Source organism: Cyrtonyx montezumae, unplaced genomic scaffold (genome assembly GCF_038088225.1).
Source record: "Cyrtonyx montezumae isolate F1298 unplaced genomic scaffold, pur_monq_1.0 scaffold_13, whole genome shotgun sequence".
Lineage (NCBI taxonomy): Eukaryota > Metazoa > Chordata > Aves > Galliformes > Odontophoridae > Cyrtonyx > Cyrtonyx montezumae.
The window spans coordinates 21,891,430-21,909,562 of record NW_027071859.1 but is presented as its reverse complement, the minus strand read 5'-3'; the positions used below and the strand labels follow the sequence as shown (position 1 = coordinate 21,909,562).

Genomic DNA, 18,133 nt, shown 5'->3' with positions numbered 1-18,133 from the left:
TAGATGATCTTTTTAGGTCCTTTCCAATCCCCAACATTCTGTGATTCTGTAAATTAGCACTGTTTCCTTAAAACATGGGCTAAGTTGTTGCATAAACTGCTCATCAACTTTTTATACCAAGTTATCACTAATTAAATTGTCACTGGCAAGATGTGTTTAGAAGTTGCTGGGAAGTGTTATCCCCTACTTTGGGTATTCTTTTGTGCCGGACAGCACTGAAAATAAAAACCTCCATTACTGTTAAGATAGGCCTAGAAAATTTACCAGTTAGTTTTTTACAAGTTGCTATTATCTTAAATAAGACACAGAAGAACTTTTAATGTTCTCAATGTTTTAAAATGTCTTTCTCTTATATGTGTGTAAAACACCCCAGTAACTCCAAAAGAGGAGCTTGGAAAGATGGTGACAATAGAAACTGTGTGACTTACCCATGGTAGTCAAATTAGCAAGCTGCAAAAGAAAGAGCCTCTGCCTTGAATAACACCTTCAGATATGTATGTATGCCTTTAAGTTCAGTAATGTCAGATTAATGGCAATAGGAGAATTTCTCTTGTATTGGGTACTTCTGGGAACTCCCCATGTGTAGGAGGAGCTCCCAGGTTGAACCACAAGTGAGACCGCACCCATCAGCAGAAGAGACTGAGTTCAGAAGGTAAGTACAGACTGCTAAACTCCCTGTCCTTTAAGCGTTTGGGCTAATGTATAGCGAGAAAGATCTTTTTAATCAGGAAACTAATCCTGCAGTGTGGTTCACATCTGGGTAAAGCAGATTCTTAACTGCTGAGGGAGTGAATAGGACAGAAATATGGAGTTTAGACAAAAGTGGTAAATGTGTATGTATATACATACATCTACTTAGTTTTGTACTTGAAGCAACAGTGATTTGTGGGTCTCCACCAAAGTGGTGATGCTGAGAGCTTGTCTGCACCCTCAGTTTCCTTCCATGCAGCAGGGTGTCTTTTCAGAAGGATGAAGGCCACCAGGATTCTTGAAATGTTTTCTACCCATCTCCAGTGGCAACAGGCACATGGGCATGGGTCCAAGGCTCAGCTCCTGATCCACGCACTGTAACACGGGCGTTGGTCTGTGAGCTATGTGTGGCAGGGCCCTTTGTAGTCAATGGTGATGTTTGGTGGATCTAAGACTGAGAAGGCTACAAAACAAAACCCACGTATGTTTCTTTCTGTTTCAAAGGTTTAAGATTATTAAAATAGACTTACAGCTGATGGAGATACTATTTATTTTAGTAAGCTGCAGCTGATGGCAAGTTTTTATTGTCCACTTGTGATCACCCTCTTCACATAATTTAATGGTACACAGAATTTCTCATTCACGTAAAGCAATAAAATGTCGACTAACGCTTTTCACTCCTGTTTTGTTGCACAGCTGTAGAATCCTTGGCTGTATGGCTAACATCCTATTTACTGCAAGTTTCGGTGCATTACAAGCAGGGTCAGTGTGTGCTGGAATGATATGGTGCAATGCTTCCGATAAGCATGGTAATGAAGAGCTGACAGTTAGCTGTGCAGAGGTAGATAAGCTGCACAGTCACGTCATAAAAACTGTTTGCTCAGCATTCGTAGAAACGAATGCAACCACCAACTTACTGGCAGAACCCTAATTAGCAGCAGTTGTTTGCATTCTAACACTGGAGGTGGTATTTTCTCTTTTGTATTTGGATTACATTGTCAAAATCACAGGGACCATCCTTTCTTATTGTGAAAGCATAACTTAATGCTTATCAGAGTTGTTCTGATTGCTCTTTAAGGTGAAGTTCTGGCCTGGTGTCATCTGAATGTACTTCATTTTAAGCACACTTTAAAAGCACTGTGATTTGAAGAAAAATATCACTGGAACTCACAGAAACTTATTTAAACGGAAAATGAAGTGTGGGTGCAGTCATGTGATAGCAACAGTATTAGTATTGCAGTTTTTGTTTTTAGCTCTGAGAAAATTGAGGTCATCCATAGGATTTATGTTTGTTTATCTTGTTTTGGTTTTAGGACATGCTTAAGATGCCCATTTTTAAGCTTTTTTTTCTCCCATTCTGTAGTGCACGTCACTAACATGTTTGTGAAGGGGGAATTCTGGTCCTATTTTTTAGTAATTAGGGCAATGGAATATGGAGAAATTAAGGTAAATATGTGCTCCAGCTTCAACACAAACAGTCCAGTGTCCATACTGCATGAAGCAGGCTCATACTGACTTGCTGCCTGTGCCACACAGCCTCACGGTGCACACGTATGTGCTGTGATGGGAGCTGCAGAGATCATGGTGTGCTGGTGTGCAGGGCCCTGGGTACACATACTCCCTGGTGCCCTGGGGGACATTCTGGGGGCACCTGCAGCCTCAGGTTGCAGGCCTGGTTTGAGAGGAGACCATAAGCAACAAGGAAATAGGCTGAAGCCAACTAAGACATCTGATCTAGCAACTGATTTAGTGTTTGGTAACCCTGCCCATGGCAGCAGGGTTGAAACTAGATGATCTTTGATGTCTCTTCCAACCCAAGCCATTCTATGATTCTGTGACTGCCAAGGCAGCTCAATCTGCCTCTTGAAACAGAGGGAAGATCCATGATTCATTTACAGAAAAAAAGAAGTGGATGGCAACTGAAGCTGAATAATGCACTCTGACATCTGACAAACAAAGCTAGGTGCATTTCAGCCTAGCAGTCAAACATCTTTTCCTTTCCTTCTTCTCAGTGGGGATCGTGGCAATGAGGGTTACTGAATAACTGCCCTGAGGGCATGGGAGGATTTCCAGCAGCTTTGTATTAATGTCTTGTAATGCAGCAAGGATCCGCATCCAGCTCAGTATTCGTATTTCTTATTTAAACATGTCTGTATTTGCAGATAACCATGAAAACCCCCTCCTAGTTTCACTGGAAAGGCTTTACCACTCAGCACATCTTTCCTTTACTAGTATAGACAAAAGGTAATGACCTCAAGCTGCACCAAGGGAGGTTCAGATTGGAAATTAGGAAACATTTCTTCTCAGAAAGAGTGGTGAGGCACTGGCACAGGCTGCCCAGGGAGGTGGTGGAGTCATCATCCCTGAAGGTGTTCAAGAACCGTGTAGATGCGGCGCTGAGGGACATGGTTAGTAGGCATGGTGGAGATGGATCGATGGTTGGATTAGACAGTCTTAGAGGTCTTTTCCAACCTTAATGATTCTATAGGCTGTGTTGTCACTAATCCATATCTCATATTTTAAGTCAAATGGTATACAATTGCAGCAGATGTAGTGAGAATGAAAAGCTTTGCTCTTTTTTATTCTCCCCAAATAATGGTAGTTACACCTGCTTTATGCAGTCTTTGTTTTCAGCTTAATATTTTTCAAGGCACCAGGAGCTCAGAAGCATGTCGGGGAAGCCCAGGCTCACCTATGTCAATGGAAGAGGGCGAATGGAGACCATCCGATGGCTGCTGGCTGCAGCTGGAGTGGAGGTTGGTTGACACTCAGCTCTTCAAATGGGCACTGTGTGAAACAATAAGTGATTGCAAAAGGAGGGAATAAATTCTTCTTTGAATTAATTTAGATTTGGACCTACACTGTTTAGTGGATGGTATTTGGGATGCAAACTCAATGGAGCTTTGTGTTCCACAGAGCTAGCATCAGTCTTCTGTAGTAATCATAGTGGGTCTAAACAGGGACTTTTTAGAAGGGCCTTTAATGAATCTAAGTTTTCCAGCTGTGTAAAATCAGTTTAGCTCAGCCTTATTTAGACTGCAGTTGCAAAGTGTATTAAAAAAAAGGATGTTGTTGATCCCTGTGCTCTTGGGTGGTGTTAGAAAGAGCTGATTTACCTTGTGCTTTCCTTGGCACTGGCTGCAGCCTGCTCTACCCTGTAGATGTCTGTGTCTTACTTCTGCTCCAATAATTTCTGAATCAGTGAAACAAGGCAGAAGTTGCCAGGCCCTTCCATTGCTATCCAGCCGTGGGGATGGGTGGGGAGACCCCAGTGAATTTACAGCCAAACAGCACAGCTGAAGCCCCAGCTCATCATGTTTTGCTTGGCTGGATTGTTCTGCTTGAGGTTATGTGCAGTCACTTAGAGAAAAATGCCAGAAACATAAAGTGCTCTTCCCTCTTCTTTTCCAGTTTGAAGAAGTTTTTCTGCAGTCAAGAGAGCAGTTATTGAAGTTAATCAAAGGTAAGACTATGATGCTTGAAGTTTTGGCCATCAAAAAGTTGCAAAGAAGCTTATGTGCAAACTTCTAGGTATACATCTAGAACGCTGAAATGCTGTTTTTGTGTAACCCATTTTTTGCAGTGCCGATTAACTCCAAAAAGATAGAAGACATAGCTTCTATTACTGTGCTCACTGTAACACATTAAATATGGCTAGAAACGATTCCTATTTAGTGCAGCTTAGTTCTGTTTAACTGTTTGCATGGCTCCTGCCACACTTTTGGTGCAGGGCAGACAGCACTCTCTGGAGCTGGCCCAGGCCTAGATCTATTTCCAAAATATTGTTTAGATGTGACCACCACATTCTGTAGGCAGAGAGCTGAACTGAGTTTGTGGCCAGCCTGTGCCAGCTGGTTGAGGTGTTGCAGAGCTGACTAGAGAAAACATACCTATATGTAGGACTTAATCCTCAGGGAGGTGGAGATAAACCTTTAGAGTGAAAGGCCTTTGTGGCCTATGCATTAGGTTCTGTGTGAATACCACAGTAATAGTCCTTCTCCGTGCCACTGTAAACCCCCATGTGCAAACAGTAAGCAGAATTTTGGAAGTTTAAGGTAGGATTTGACATGGCAGTAAGGTATGAGGCCAGCTGCACTGGATGAGCCAGACCCATGAATCTTCCCCCAGATAAGTCTGACATGGTCCAAGCAGCAAGCCAGAAAGCCTCCACATAAACTATAGCAGTGAGACCTGATCCCAACACCAGTGCAAACCCTCAGTCACTGAATGTCATACTTGGTCAGCTGAAGCCCAGTTCAAAGCCCTCTGCAACTACCCTGGAAGGAGAAAGCCTTGCTGCACAGGTGGGGAAGGAGCTAGGCATGTGAGGAGCACTGCCAGGTGTGTCTGTCCTGCCCTTTTCCTGCTGTCCTAAGACAGCAAAACCGCAGCGCAGCAAAGAAAAGCCCTTGAAAAGGGCTTGGCTGTGTTCTGGCTGCCCACTCAGATGGGGGAAGCTTTGTTTAAAGGAAAGGTGAAAACAAGACAAAATAAGCAAAACAACAATAAAAAAAGTGGTATCAGTGAGATCAGTTGCAGGTCCAGCTGGCTGGGAACCTGATGATGTGGGAAAGTTGTTTGCTGTAAAGACAACAACGAAATTTAAAAGAAGTCCTAAATACAATAGCTTAGTTACTGAAAGCCCAAATCTGAATTTCCTTCTCAAAGATATTCAACCAAAACAGAATGGCATAACTCTGCATTTAGTAACAAAGCCTATCCATAGCCAGAGAGGAGAATTAAGTGGCAATGAAAAGGACAGGGAAGTCTTCTATGGACAATCAAGGCTCTTTATGCAAATATGTATACTGAGCTTAAGAGGCTGGCTTTGATTCAATAAGTTGAAGAAAATAAAATATGAGTCATTTGGCAAAGTGTTGCCAGATGTTCAGTGCAGGACTGAACATGAGTAAACACCACTCCCACTCCCTCCAGCTATTTTCTCTTTCCTTGCCAGTGTGCCTTGTGCTGGTGCACTGCTACACCTGCCAGGTGTGGCTCTGGCCTGTGCCAGCTGATGGTCTTCTAGCAATCCCCCAGCACTTCCTGGGATTCAGCCTGGGCCAGGAGCTACTCCCAGTAGGCACCTGTCATGGTTTTATGATTTCTGTTATTGGTATTCCACATCATAACATCATGTAGTACAGTGGGAGTTAAAGAGTTTATGCTCCAGCTCTGTGGAGCTGTGACAAACAGGCTAATGTTACTGCTTTTTAATGTATGCCCCCACACCATCATTGGACACACCATACAGTCAGCAAAATGAGCAGCAAACTGCTGTAAATCCTGCATGTATATTATGCGCAGTGGTTATGTGAAGTGGTTCCTCTGCAAAACCAGGAGAAGCAGCCTACTGATGGTCATCAAAGAAAAGTTCTCTGTAGAAAAGAAACAAACCAGGCATTCAGTGTTCTCACATTTGCTACGCTATGCTTCTTGTCAGGGAACAGAAAGACAGATTTATTTATTCATTTAATGCAACTTCTTGCAGAGAAGTATGCTTGCATAGCTGCTATTTTTTCCCATCCTATGGTATTTCTGCTAGATAGGAGTCTTTACAGGTGATATTTTTTCTTAATCTGCAGAGGTGTGTTCTGGTAAGACATGAGGACACATGATCACTTCTGTGTTCATGAGAAATAAGTAGGTTCTTCCTTGCCACAAAGTGAGCTGCTTTTTGAATTTAAGCTGTAAATTAGTGATATGGTGAATATTATTTATTATAATTCTTGGTTAGCAGAGTTCTGTAAAGAACAGAGTAGGTAAAGGTGCAGTGAATTCTTATACACGAAGGAAATGCACTATTAATAAAGATCAAGCAATTAAAATAAAAACTTTGAGCAGTGCAAAGCAGCAGCTGTCTACTTGGATTTAGAGCTTCAGTGTGATTTTAACAGGTCAGGGTTGTACTTTGAATGCCCCTAAACTTGTAAATGTAGCAGGGAGTACCTCCAAAGCTGGCAAATGAGACCAGCAGAACTGCACTAGAAAAGATTGTCTTTGCTGTGCCAAACCCAAGCTCTCAGCACAGCCTCACTGAAGGATCAGCCAAACTGCTTCCAGCACCAGGAGAAAACAGGGCTGCCAGCACAGGGGCACGTGGTAGCACGGCTAGATGGGTTTGAGCTGTTGTGGAACAACACTGGGGACAGACAGGCCTGTAATGGAAATCTACAGGGATGCTCAAAGTCCTGTTTCTGGAGCAACTATGCAACTCTTGGTGCAGCAGTGAGCGGCTGTCACACTCCCAGTCCCTGGCTTTGCTGCTTCACAATGAATCTGGCACTCCTGCTCCCAGTGCCCTGACCTGTCCCTTTATCCCAGTAGCTCAGTCTTACTGTGGTACTACCTCTTTTTTATTCCCATCCATATTACTGTGCCTGCCAGAGAACTGATCTGCATTCAGAGTAATTGGACTTTTCGTTCTGAAGTTCAGATTTAACACAGATTTAACAAGATTTAATCATTCTCCTCAGATGCCTTGGGCTGGAACTGCTGGGTCAGTCTTCTGCCAGCAGGGCCAGGGGCCAGGAGTGCAAGGGAGTGGTGCCAGTTCCCGTCAGGCGCTGCAGCTCTGGCAAAGCTGTAAAGCATGGGGCCCAGCGTGGGGCCCAGCACCGCGCTGACCGAGCTGCAAACCTGATGCCTACCAGGCAGCATTTGATCTTTCTCACAATGTTAATTAACCACATGCAGTTTCAGAGTTAGGGCAAGGCACCTGTGATTTACACTGCAAAAGAAATGCACTCTTCTGTAAAGCTAGAAGTCCAGGAGGAATTAACGAGCTCTCCTTCAACTCTCTGCCCTAGATGGATCCCTGCTGTTCCAGCAAGTGCCACTGGTCGAGATTGATGGGATGAAGTTGGTGCAGACCAGAGCCATCCTCAGCTACATCGCAGGGAAATACAATCTCTACGGGAAAGACCTGAAGGAGAGAGCCCTGTACCGTAACACTTCCTCTTGCTCAATGGGCAATCTGCTATTTGATAGCTGCATTACACAGAACAAATGCAATCTTGTAAATCCAATAGAAAGGTGTGAGAAAGGCTAACACAACAGTCTCTAGCCTTTGGTTAGGTTTTAACCACTGCTTATGAAATGCTGTTGAATAGAAACGGGCTTTTAGTCCTCTTAAAACTTAACCTAGCTTTATTTTGCATTTAGTTTTGACTATGAAAATTGTCACTGTGGTCGTGATATACAATTCCTGCAAGTTACTTTAGTCAATTGGAACACAGATGAAATAACTCCCATGCTCTTGTCTATTGCCTCCCCCCAACAGGATCGACATGTATGTAGAAGGAGTATCAGATCTGATGCAGTTGATTTTGATGTTTCCTTTCACTCCACCCGAGGCAAAGGAAAAAAATCTTGCCTCAATTGCAGAGAAGGCAACAGAGAGGTACTTCCCCGTCTTTGAAAAGGTACGTGACAGTGAGGAAGTGCCTAGAAAACTTGCACTTACAATTATCTGAAACTTTCCCAAAAGTAAGAGCATGCTTGTGGCTCAGTTAGATCTAGATCCTCAATTTTCTTGGCTCTCACAAAGAAGGGGAAATTCAAATACAGCAAATCTTGTTTGTTAGCTTATGTTGTCAGAGCTGTAATATTGGAACAGCTACCAAGCAAACAAAGTGAAATGTTTTCTGTCTACACAGCATATCTTCTTACTGATGTAAAAGCAAGCACATATGTTGTTTGATTTTTTTTCCACAAGAGTGAATTCCACTCTTCTATTTGTTCAGAGCACATCTCTCTGCTATCCTTAATTTTAGATGGAGCACTTTCATTTGAAGTATGCAAAAATCCCTTGCAAATAAATCAGATAGAGACAAAAACACTGTGGTATTAGGACTGCTTTAGTAAAACAACAACCTCAGATTTCTGCATGCCTCACTTGCAGAAACAACAAACCAAACCCACAAGATCTGGCAACACTGTTCACTTCTGTAACATTCATTTCATTTTGATGGAAAACAATAATAAAGGCTGAACATCCTAGAAGTTCTTATTACTGTAGCAACTTGCTCCCAAAGGCAGGGATTCTCCTTGGTTAGCTATTGTAATTTTACATACTAAGTTTGCTTTCAGTATGTTGAACATAACCATAAATTAAATATTTAAAGGGCAATGTTATACATTCTCTCCAATTCCTCCATTATCTCTTTATAACCTTATGACTGTTAGAAGATTATTTAAGTGTGTGGATTTGTCTGTTTTCCCAGTACTGATCATCACTCATCATTACCAAATAACCAGAGTTTGTAATACGTGTATTAGAAGTTCTGTTTTTTGACCAACAGCAGTGAAGTGATTTGGGCTCACAGATCTCTAGCTAAAAACAGAAACTTCACTTACAACCACTTATAATCACTGATGAGCTCTACAGTTGTGCCTTAGCTGCCAGGTATCATCTGTAACCCACGTTCTCTTGTACACTTCAGGTTTTGAAACAGCATGGCCAAGACTTTCTTGTGGGCAACCGATTCAGCTGGGCAGATGTTCAGCTCTTGGAAGCCATTTTAGCAGTGGAGGAGAAAGTACCTTCTGTGCTTTCTGGGTTTCCTCAGCTGCAGGTAATGATGTTATTGAACATGCTTGTATTCAGGAAACATACAGTACAAAGACCTCAAAAATTTCCTGAGGGTACAATCCCACAGTGGCTGTCTCTCCATTCTGTGTAAATCAATACTGTTGGCTCTTCACCAGACTATGAATGTTTATGTATGTTTAACATAAAACACAGCAAGGAATGGATTTTGTTGATTTGTTTAAGGCACGGTGCCCCTGTTTAATCCTCTTAAGGCATATGCCATCTCAATAGAAATCAGTGTCATTCTAAGGAAACCACTGATCTAAGCTGCCGTTTTCATTTTCCTGTCTCCTGCTTGTAAATACTATCTAATACTAATAACAAACTAAGTCTGTGACGTAGATGACTAATAACAAACTAAGTCTGTGACGTAGATAACTGGAACATGTTAGAATATGATAGAGTGTACCATTTTCTGTACTGGCTGGTATTATAATTCTGGGATTCCATTAACTTTATTACAACATGGCTAGAAATTAGAGCCCTGACCAAAAAATAAAAATAAAAATAAAAAGAACAAACAAACAAACAAAACCCCACAGTTTTCTTTCAGTAATCAACTTGATATCATCAAGGATGAACTTTCTGGTTTTGTGCCAAGTACAAAATCTGCAACCAAGCAGAGGCAATCAGAAATCAGAAAATTTCAGATACGCAACCGGCTGTAGAGCCCAGTGCATAAGTGAACCTGCAGGAGTTGGAGTTATGAGACATTGGATCCAAATAGTCTGAGACTGAGGAAAGCAAATACTGTTCAGAAACAAGTACTGTTCAGTATAACCTTGTGCCTGTAATCTTGGCAAAGAAAGAAGTGCAAGCAGTGCAAATTTAGGCTGATGATGCCATGCTTGAGGTCACTGCTTTATTCTTAAAAAATACAACAGTTAACCTGAAGGATGCACTCAAAGACTTCGGCTTTGATCCCATCAACAAAATAAACAGTCCAACATCTGACTATCCTAACTGGAATTTCTGCTTGGTGCTAGAGGAAAAGAGGCAGGTAGGAGATGTTATACTCCCCCCATCCCTCCCCCCCTCCAAATCCCAATCCCAGCAGTTTAAGTCTGAATTTAGCATGACAGAATGAGGTGCTTTAGCAACAAAGTTGGCAGAAACTTGTGCCAGACTGCAACCTGTGCACCATTTTTCAGCCTCAGGAAATTCTGGCTTCTAGTTCCCATCTTTTGGGAAAATATCTTGTCCACCAGGTATGGTCACAGTTCTTCTGACATGATTTGAATTATAAGGATGCCCTCATGGCCAATAGAGAAAATACTTCTAATATCAGTGTTTATTTACTTTACAGTTTTTTACCTGTCTTGTTCTTTCTTGCATTCCCCCTTATCTTTCCAGTGCTTACAAGGAAGGGGAGATGCTGTTCGTACATGTGCCAGCAAGAAATGGCTGTTCTGTGAAGCTCCTCTCCCTTAGTCCTATTAGTCAGAGGAGGTTCTTGTGTACATAATATTGCTGAGCTAACTGTAGAGGTCTTCAGACACTCAAAACCTGCACCAGTGTGTCCTCTCAGCCTGTACAATGAGAGAAGGCATCTCTTCTAATCTGAGATATCCAACTCATCTTCATATTGGCCACCAGACACAGCCCTAGAAGGGAACTGGCCTGAGGCTCACACTATATTTGCCAGCTCCATGTAAATAATTTGTCTGTGTTGAGGTGAAGTACATAGCACTAGAAACCTCCATAGGACAACTGAGTTGAGCAAAGACTACTTCCAGCCATTTCACTTTCACCCATACAGTCTTAGAAGTGCTTTGTGGTAAAAATGGAAATCACGTTGCTAATTTGGTTTGCCTAGGTGGTAAGTTTGCACCATCATAACAAGCAATGGGAAAAAAAGGGGACATGAGCTTGGTTAGTGTACATGGACCTTTGAAACTAATCCCTGATGCTCTTGGATATTGCAGTTTGCCTTCAGTGTCTTGCAGGCAGTGGAGATCTAGGTGTTGCTTGCTCCAACACTGCTTTTGCTGGTAAGAGTAAGCTTTTGGCAGTAACTGGAACCTTCTCCTGTTAGACAGGAGCCCGCAGAGATCTGCTCAGTACCTGAACTAATCTATTCTACCAGCAGGGGGAAGTAGCTGTCCAGTGTCCTGTGCAAGGAACGCTGCAGCTTACATCGTTGGGATTTCTCTCTCATTTATTTTTCAGGCTTTTAAAACCAAAATGAGCAACATGCCTACAATTAAGAAGTTCCTGCAGCCTGGCAGCCCAAGGAAGCCCCCACCAGACGAACGCTATGTAGCAACTGTGATTGAGATTTTTAAGTTAAGTTAGACTGACTGCAATGTTAACTTCAGTAAGTCCCAAAGTAATGGGAAGAAAGACATAAAAACTCAAACACTTAAAGGAAGTAGGAAACTCAGTAAAGTTTTACTGTACTTAAAAGCAATGGTAGAAATAAATAGAAAAATGAAATAGATACTTGGCTCTGAGTTTTCTTACCTTTTCAACACAACAGACTTCTCTACAGTTGTCATGGGTTTTTAAAAACATACCTAAGGCTGATGAAGCTGTCAAAGAAAAGAACTGATGCTTTGGAACAGAGGACACGTGGTTACTGAATATATTGACTCAAGATCAATAGAAAAGTTTACTGTGGTAATGAGACAGCAGATTTGCCTTTATTGGTGTATAATGTTTTGCAACACATGAAAACAAAGCAGAGTGGAAGCAAAGAACTCTTTGTCAGAATAGGGAACTTACTCCTTTGTAAAGAGTGTGATCAAGTGCTAGTGCAGCAGTATGATGCAAGGGATGGAACACCTCTCCCACAGGGACAGGCTGAGAGAGCTGGAGCTGTTCAGCCTGGAGAAAGGAAGGCTCCAGGAACACCTGAGGGCAGCCTTTCAGTATCTAAAGGGAAGCTACAAAAAAGGACAGACTCTTTAGCACAGTCTGTGGTGACAAGACAAGGGGAAATGGTTTCAAACTAAAAGGGGGGAGATTTAGACTGGATATAAGTGTCAATGGTTTGTGGGCTGGTTTGGCCCGATTCCGCGACTGATGGGGCAGGGACCCAGTGACCCATGCCCTGGGAAGGGGGATACTGATAATAAAAAATCATAAAACCATGACAATAAGGAAGAAGTTTGCTACAATAAGGGTGGTGAGGCATTGGAACAGGTTGCCCTGAGGGGTGGTGGATGCTACATCCTTGGAGACATTCAAGGTGGGGCTGGATGGGGCTCTGAACAATGTGATAGAGCTGTAGATGTCCCTGTTCATTGAAGAAGAATTGGACCAAATTATCTTTAAAGGTCCCTTCCAACTCAAAAGATTCTATGACTCTATGATTCCAAGAAAATAGGCTTCAAAATAATGACTACAGAAGAAAGAAAGAATAACTCACTGAATCACTAATCTTTTAAGGAAATAGTCTACTTTCAATAGCAATTTGGGTAAGTGCTTATATTGGTTTATTTATACAGTACTGTGTGAAGAAATGTCTAAATTAATGCTACTTTCATCTATTGCTTCTGAAGCTAAATCCTAACAGCATGTTTCCTGAGTACTTCCTGTGCCCTGACACCGACCCACTTGCTGGCAACATCGAAAATAGAAGTTTTTCTCCCCTTGCAGAAGCTGTGCTAGATTTGCCATTTCTGCCGTTCAGATTGACCCTCCCTTGCTCTAAGGCTCCTCTTGGATCTCTGGAAGGCAAAACTTAAGCTGCCACTTTGCACCGAGTGAACTGTGTGCACCCTTGACCTGCTGCTGCTTCAGGGGCACCATGTGTCCCCACCAACCGTGTGTCAGTGCTGTGGGCCAGTTACACCAAGGTGGTCACAGCTGCTCCAGTGAGGTCTGTCCATAGTGCTGGAGTTGATCCACAGTGGGACAGCAGGGAAGGGAGAAGGTAAGTCACAGAGTAGCATGTTTCATGGACAGAACAACTTAGGTGCATTTAAAGTGTCATACAGTTGCCTAAATTTCCCCTATTGTCAATCTCCCTCCTCTCTTGTTAGTAAGCTCACTAAACCTTTAATGGTTTATGATCATTATTTCTATCCTCAAAATCTAAGTTTCATTGGAAAGTGACTTTGGTCACATTTTTCTGCCTAGATGGCTGGATTTTACTAGGACAGTGACATAAATTATTTGTTAGATGTTGTCACATTGTCACTTCATGTTACTGGACATAGAATCATAAAATCATCTAGGTTGGAAAAAGCATTAAGGATCTTCAAGTACTCTCATCAGTGTGACCTGCCTAGTCCAACCACTAAGCTATGTCTTGTATTGTCCAAACAAGAAAGCTGATGTACTTGGGCCTGTGCATGGAGACCACATCCCCTGTGAACTCCAACTTAAAACAAAAGTACTAGGGCTTACATACAGTTATAGCAGACAAAATCTGATTTGTGGCAGGGCCTGATCTGGCAGGCAGCATTTGTAGACAAAAATTTTGCTCCAGCAGCTTTGCCCACAAACTGCTGCTGAGAACATGCAAGCCCTGTGGCTATGACGTATCTACTCAGCTTACCCCACTCTCACCTGTGACGTTGCTGTAGCCTCAGCCAGCTTTTAGCCCCAGAAAGGCCACAGAGTAGATATGGAACTTGTCAGAAATTCAACTTAAAATATCTCAACAAAATTAAGAAAGAAAACATTCAAATAGTAACAAAATTTGGTGTTTAATATCAACACAACAAAAATGTAGAAAAAAAATGGGGAAAAAAATTGGAAGATGTATTTTGTAAAGAGAAAAGAGAAGAATAAATCTTTTTTGTAGATTGCTTGCTCTACAGCACCCTCACCATGATCTCCTAGCCAGCAAAAAAATGCTTGCTCCCTTCAGAGCTGCACCACTGTAAGCAACTGTGGCCACTGCTCCTTCAACAGACATGGGCAAGCCAAAATTTTGGTCTCCTGCAAACACAGTGAGAAGGAACAGTACCAGTCACAGCTAGAAGAAATTGTTTTATCAAGCATATCCATTTCTCTTGATGGAGTAATAATAATAAAATAAGTCGGCTTTCACTCACCTTTTCCCTATGTCTTTGCATTAGCTGTAAAACAAAAGAACAAAAAAATACTTCTGTTAGGGTGCAGTGAGATGAAGTGGGGTCTTAAACTGTGTATAGAATCATAGAATCACCAAGGTCTGAAAAGAGCTCCAAGATCATCCAGTCCAACTGTGCACTTATCACCAATATTTTCCCACTAAATCATCTCCCTTAGTACAACATTTAAATGTTTCTTGAACACCTCCAGGGATGGTGACTCTACCACCTCCCTGAGCAGCCTGTTCCAGTGCCTGACCACTCTTTCAGAGAAGAAATCTTTCCTGAAGTCCAAACTTAGTCTCCTCTGGTGCAACTTGAGGCCACTCCCTCTTGTCTTATCACTAGTTACACAGAAGAGGATGACCCCCACCTCACCACAACCTCCCTTTGGGTAGTTGTAGAGGTCTGTAGGGTCTCCCCTGAGCCTCCTCTTCTCCAGACTGAGGAATCCCAGTTCCCTCAGCCTCTTCTCATAAGATTTGTGCTCCAGACCCCTCTCAGCACCTTTGTCCTTCTCTGGACATGCTCCAGGGCCTCAATGTCCCTCTTGTGGTGAGGGGCTCAAAACCAAACACAGTACTCAAAAGTGTGGCCTCACCAGGGTAGAGTACATTGGGAAGACCACCTCCATGCTCCTGCTGGCGGCACTACTTCTGATAAAATTCAGAATGCCATTGGCCTTCTTGGCCACCTGGGCACACTGCTGTGTCATGTTCACATGGCTGATGACTAATACCCCAAGTTCCTCCTCCTCCATGCAGCTTTCCAGCCACTCTTAAGAAGAGTTGCCTGTAGTGTTGACTGAGGTTGCTGTGGCCAAAGTGAAGGACCTTGCACATGGTCTCACTGAATGTCATGCCACTGGCCTCAGCCCAGCAATCCAACATGTACAGATCAAACATGCTCTGCATTTTGTCAAAGGCAAGCTATCTTTTATGCTATATTTGATACAGTTGTGTAGTTTTCAGGTTATGAACTGCAAACTCTGAAACTCATCTTTTCAACAGTACTTCTCCATGTGAAGCCAGGTCTATGCCTAAGTACAGCTATAACACAGCTGTAGTGAGTGCTAGCAAATTCTTTATTCACATACATCTTTATACTCTGGGCATAAATAGAACAAAAGTAGAAAACATCCCTGTATGAGTTATTCCTGTGTGATAGGTAGGGCCCTCCTGTAAAATATCATCACATTTGTAAAGTTTCAAAAATGAAAAACACAGTGTGTCCCTCAGTGTTATCAAGACTATAGGCAAGCTAAACAAGATAGCTATTTTTCTGAAAATAAACCAATTATTACATATATCGGTCATATTATCATAAAGGAAGACACCGAATGGGAACAAGCTGGTGGCCAGCAGCAGCACCGTGTTGAATATTCATGGTTAAGCTATTAAGGTATATATCTGAGACTTCCCCTAGCTTTAACACCTGGATAGTTCACCTGAACTGAGAAGTACTTAAAATCAGATGCCTTCAGACATGCCAGACGTTGACCTTCTGAGTGCATACTGCTGGCTTTGGTTTGGATATCAGCTGTGGCTCCAGCATTTGGAGAGGGATTCCTCCTACGTGGATTTAGGTTTATTTAAAGGCGGCCAGATGGCTGGACCAGATGTATCTGTCTACAAATTTATGTCAGATGAGTTTTACCCAAGCTGTCTACACTGTGATTAATTTCATGCTCAAATTCTTACGTTGCAGTTCTTAGATATGTGAAGTCCTGGTAGCTGCAGTCCCAGGACCTTCTAGGATATTTACAAGAGTTCTGGGTTTTGTCAAGGCAAGGCCTGTAAATGATTAAAGAGGTAGTCTACCTTGTAGAGAGGTATGTAGGTCCCTCAGAAAGTAATGCCTCCTATTTATTAACAAGGAAACTGGAACTCACACAAGGTGCACAATAGCACTAATTGATAAAACAAATTCTCAACTACAAAACAAGATTTTTCAACATAGTCACCTCCATTAGCTATGCATTTTGCTAGTGATGATCAAGAGTCTGCATGCTGACATCTTAATATCTGCACCAGTGAGGGTGTGCAGTATCTGAGGCACAGACTCAGATGTGGACAATCCATATAGTCTATTACAGGTTCTAACATCCCTTATATGCACTGATAAGTTTTCTCTTGTAACTTTCCCACCTGCCTTTACATGTGAACAAAATACTCCCCGAACAGTCCTTAACCACGCATACAGGCGCTTATCCAATCAGGGTCGTGAATCGTTCCAAGCCATGCACTCTTCCTCCAGTTGGGTTCTGCTATCACACAGCTTACTTGAACTTGTTTTCCTTTCCTTCTGGAGCGTCCTCCTGAAGGAGACAGCCCAGCAATGTAAGAACTCATTTCTTTGGCTACACTCCATACTTCCTCTGTGTAATACCAGAAAAATATCCTAGCTCACTTTTAGCCCTGGGGAAGTTCAGCAGATTTTCACAGAGTACACTGACCTTGCCTGCATGTGATGCCTACATTAAAAATCAGCTAGATTAGACAGGAGGATGGGGCAAGGGAGTTCATGCAGTACTGACTCTTTAGAGTCAACAAAGTTATCAAAAGACAACAGTTAGCAGTTTGCCTTCCTGATACCACTCTCCATTCACCACATCCTACTATCGTTAGTCACAATCATTTCCCTGGGTCAAATCCAGGGTAATATATTTGACAAAAAGTACAAACAACTTCTATGTCCAAGAAAGAGATTTAGCAGAAGAAAATATCCTGAAGAAACATCCCCTCTTTCTACAGGAAGGGAATGAAGCTGATCAAAGATTCATGCAGAAATAGTTGATAAAATATGGAAGAAAAGGTACAAAACTAGGCACAGAGGCACAGTTGTCCCAAATGATGGTGACCTCTCACAAGTGTTACATATGTTCATAGTCAGCATTAATCAGAAATGCATTTCCTGTAGATAATAAGTGATTAAAACTAAATGGTTTTACTGATTAACAAATAGTGTATCCCAACAGCAGAGAAGTGTCTTCAGTTTGCTTTGTAGGAGGGGCTAAAAGCTCTATAACTTCAGGTCCAATCTGCTGAGAGCTCAGTGTGAGCTCCAGTCTGTACAAGGTAAGCTTTTTGGGTTTTGGATATCTATAGGGAATTAGTGTACTTGATGCTAAAGGCAGTGGATGGATTTTGTGGATTAAATACCTGCCGGTGCATTCTTGCTAATGTGGCTTTGTGCACCAAATGATTAATTAATAATAAGTTGCTTGGTAGGCATACAGATTGTAGAATGATCAGTTTAGATCTCAGAAGTGTGAAGTAGTTCCTATTTTAGAGACGTTGGCATGCTCCTTACAAGGGGGATATGTTTTGCTGTAGCCGTTTCCTTTTTGCTACTGTTCATACTGCAGCTTTTGTGTTGACTTGTTTTTCATGACTGTGCTGCGAGTATAAACTGTGTACTGCCTACGCCCTCACTGTGTTTGCTGTGCCATGGTCCTGAATGAAGCAGGTGCCCATGTGCCTGGAGACAGTTTCTGCTTTAATTTCCAGCATGAGCTGCAGCTGAACTGAGCAGGGATCTCACTTTGCCCTGATGTGGTGATGGCAGCCAAATGATAGCAGGGACAAAATTCAATTCAGGTCTGGCCCAAAGAAAGGAGAGGAATGGGGACTGCTGTGAATTAGACTGTGTATAGGGAGGGAGGGGAAAATCCTTCCTTTACAGTGGAACCTAATGGCTACCAGAGAAACTACAGCAATTACCAAGTTTATATTGAGTATGGAGCAGTATGTGCTACATAACTAGCTTTGCATGAAGAGATGAACTCTTCAGGTTGGAAGTGATCTTTGCTTTGCACATTCTCTGA

General features: G+C 42.3%; 1 protein-coding gene across 1 annotated transcript; it reads left to right on the top strand.

Annotated features, from left to right (window-relative positions):
- The first annotated feature begins 3,296 nt into the window (after positions 1-3,296).
- On the top strand, positions 3,297-11,723 carry LOC136045123 (glutathione S-transferase-like). The gene is made up of 6 exons (XM_065730826.1): positions 3,297-3,446; positions 4,102-4,153; positions 7,500-7,632; positions 7,973-8,114; positions 9,135-9,266; positions 11,453-11,723. The coding sequence occupies exons 1-6, from the start codon at positions 3,360-3,362 to the stop codon at positions 11,576-11,578; spliced, it is 672 nt and encodes a 223-aa protein (XP_065586898.1). The 5' UTR covers positions 3,297-3,359; the 3' UTR covers positions 11,579-11,723.
- Positions 11,724-18,133: the final 6,410 nt, after the last annotated feature.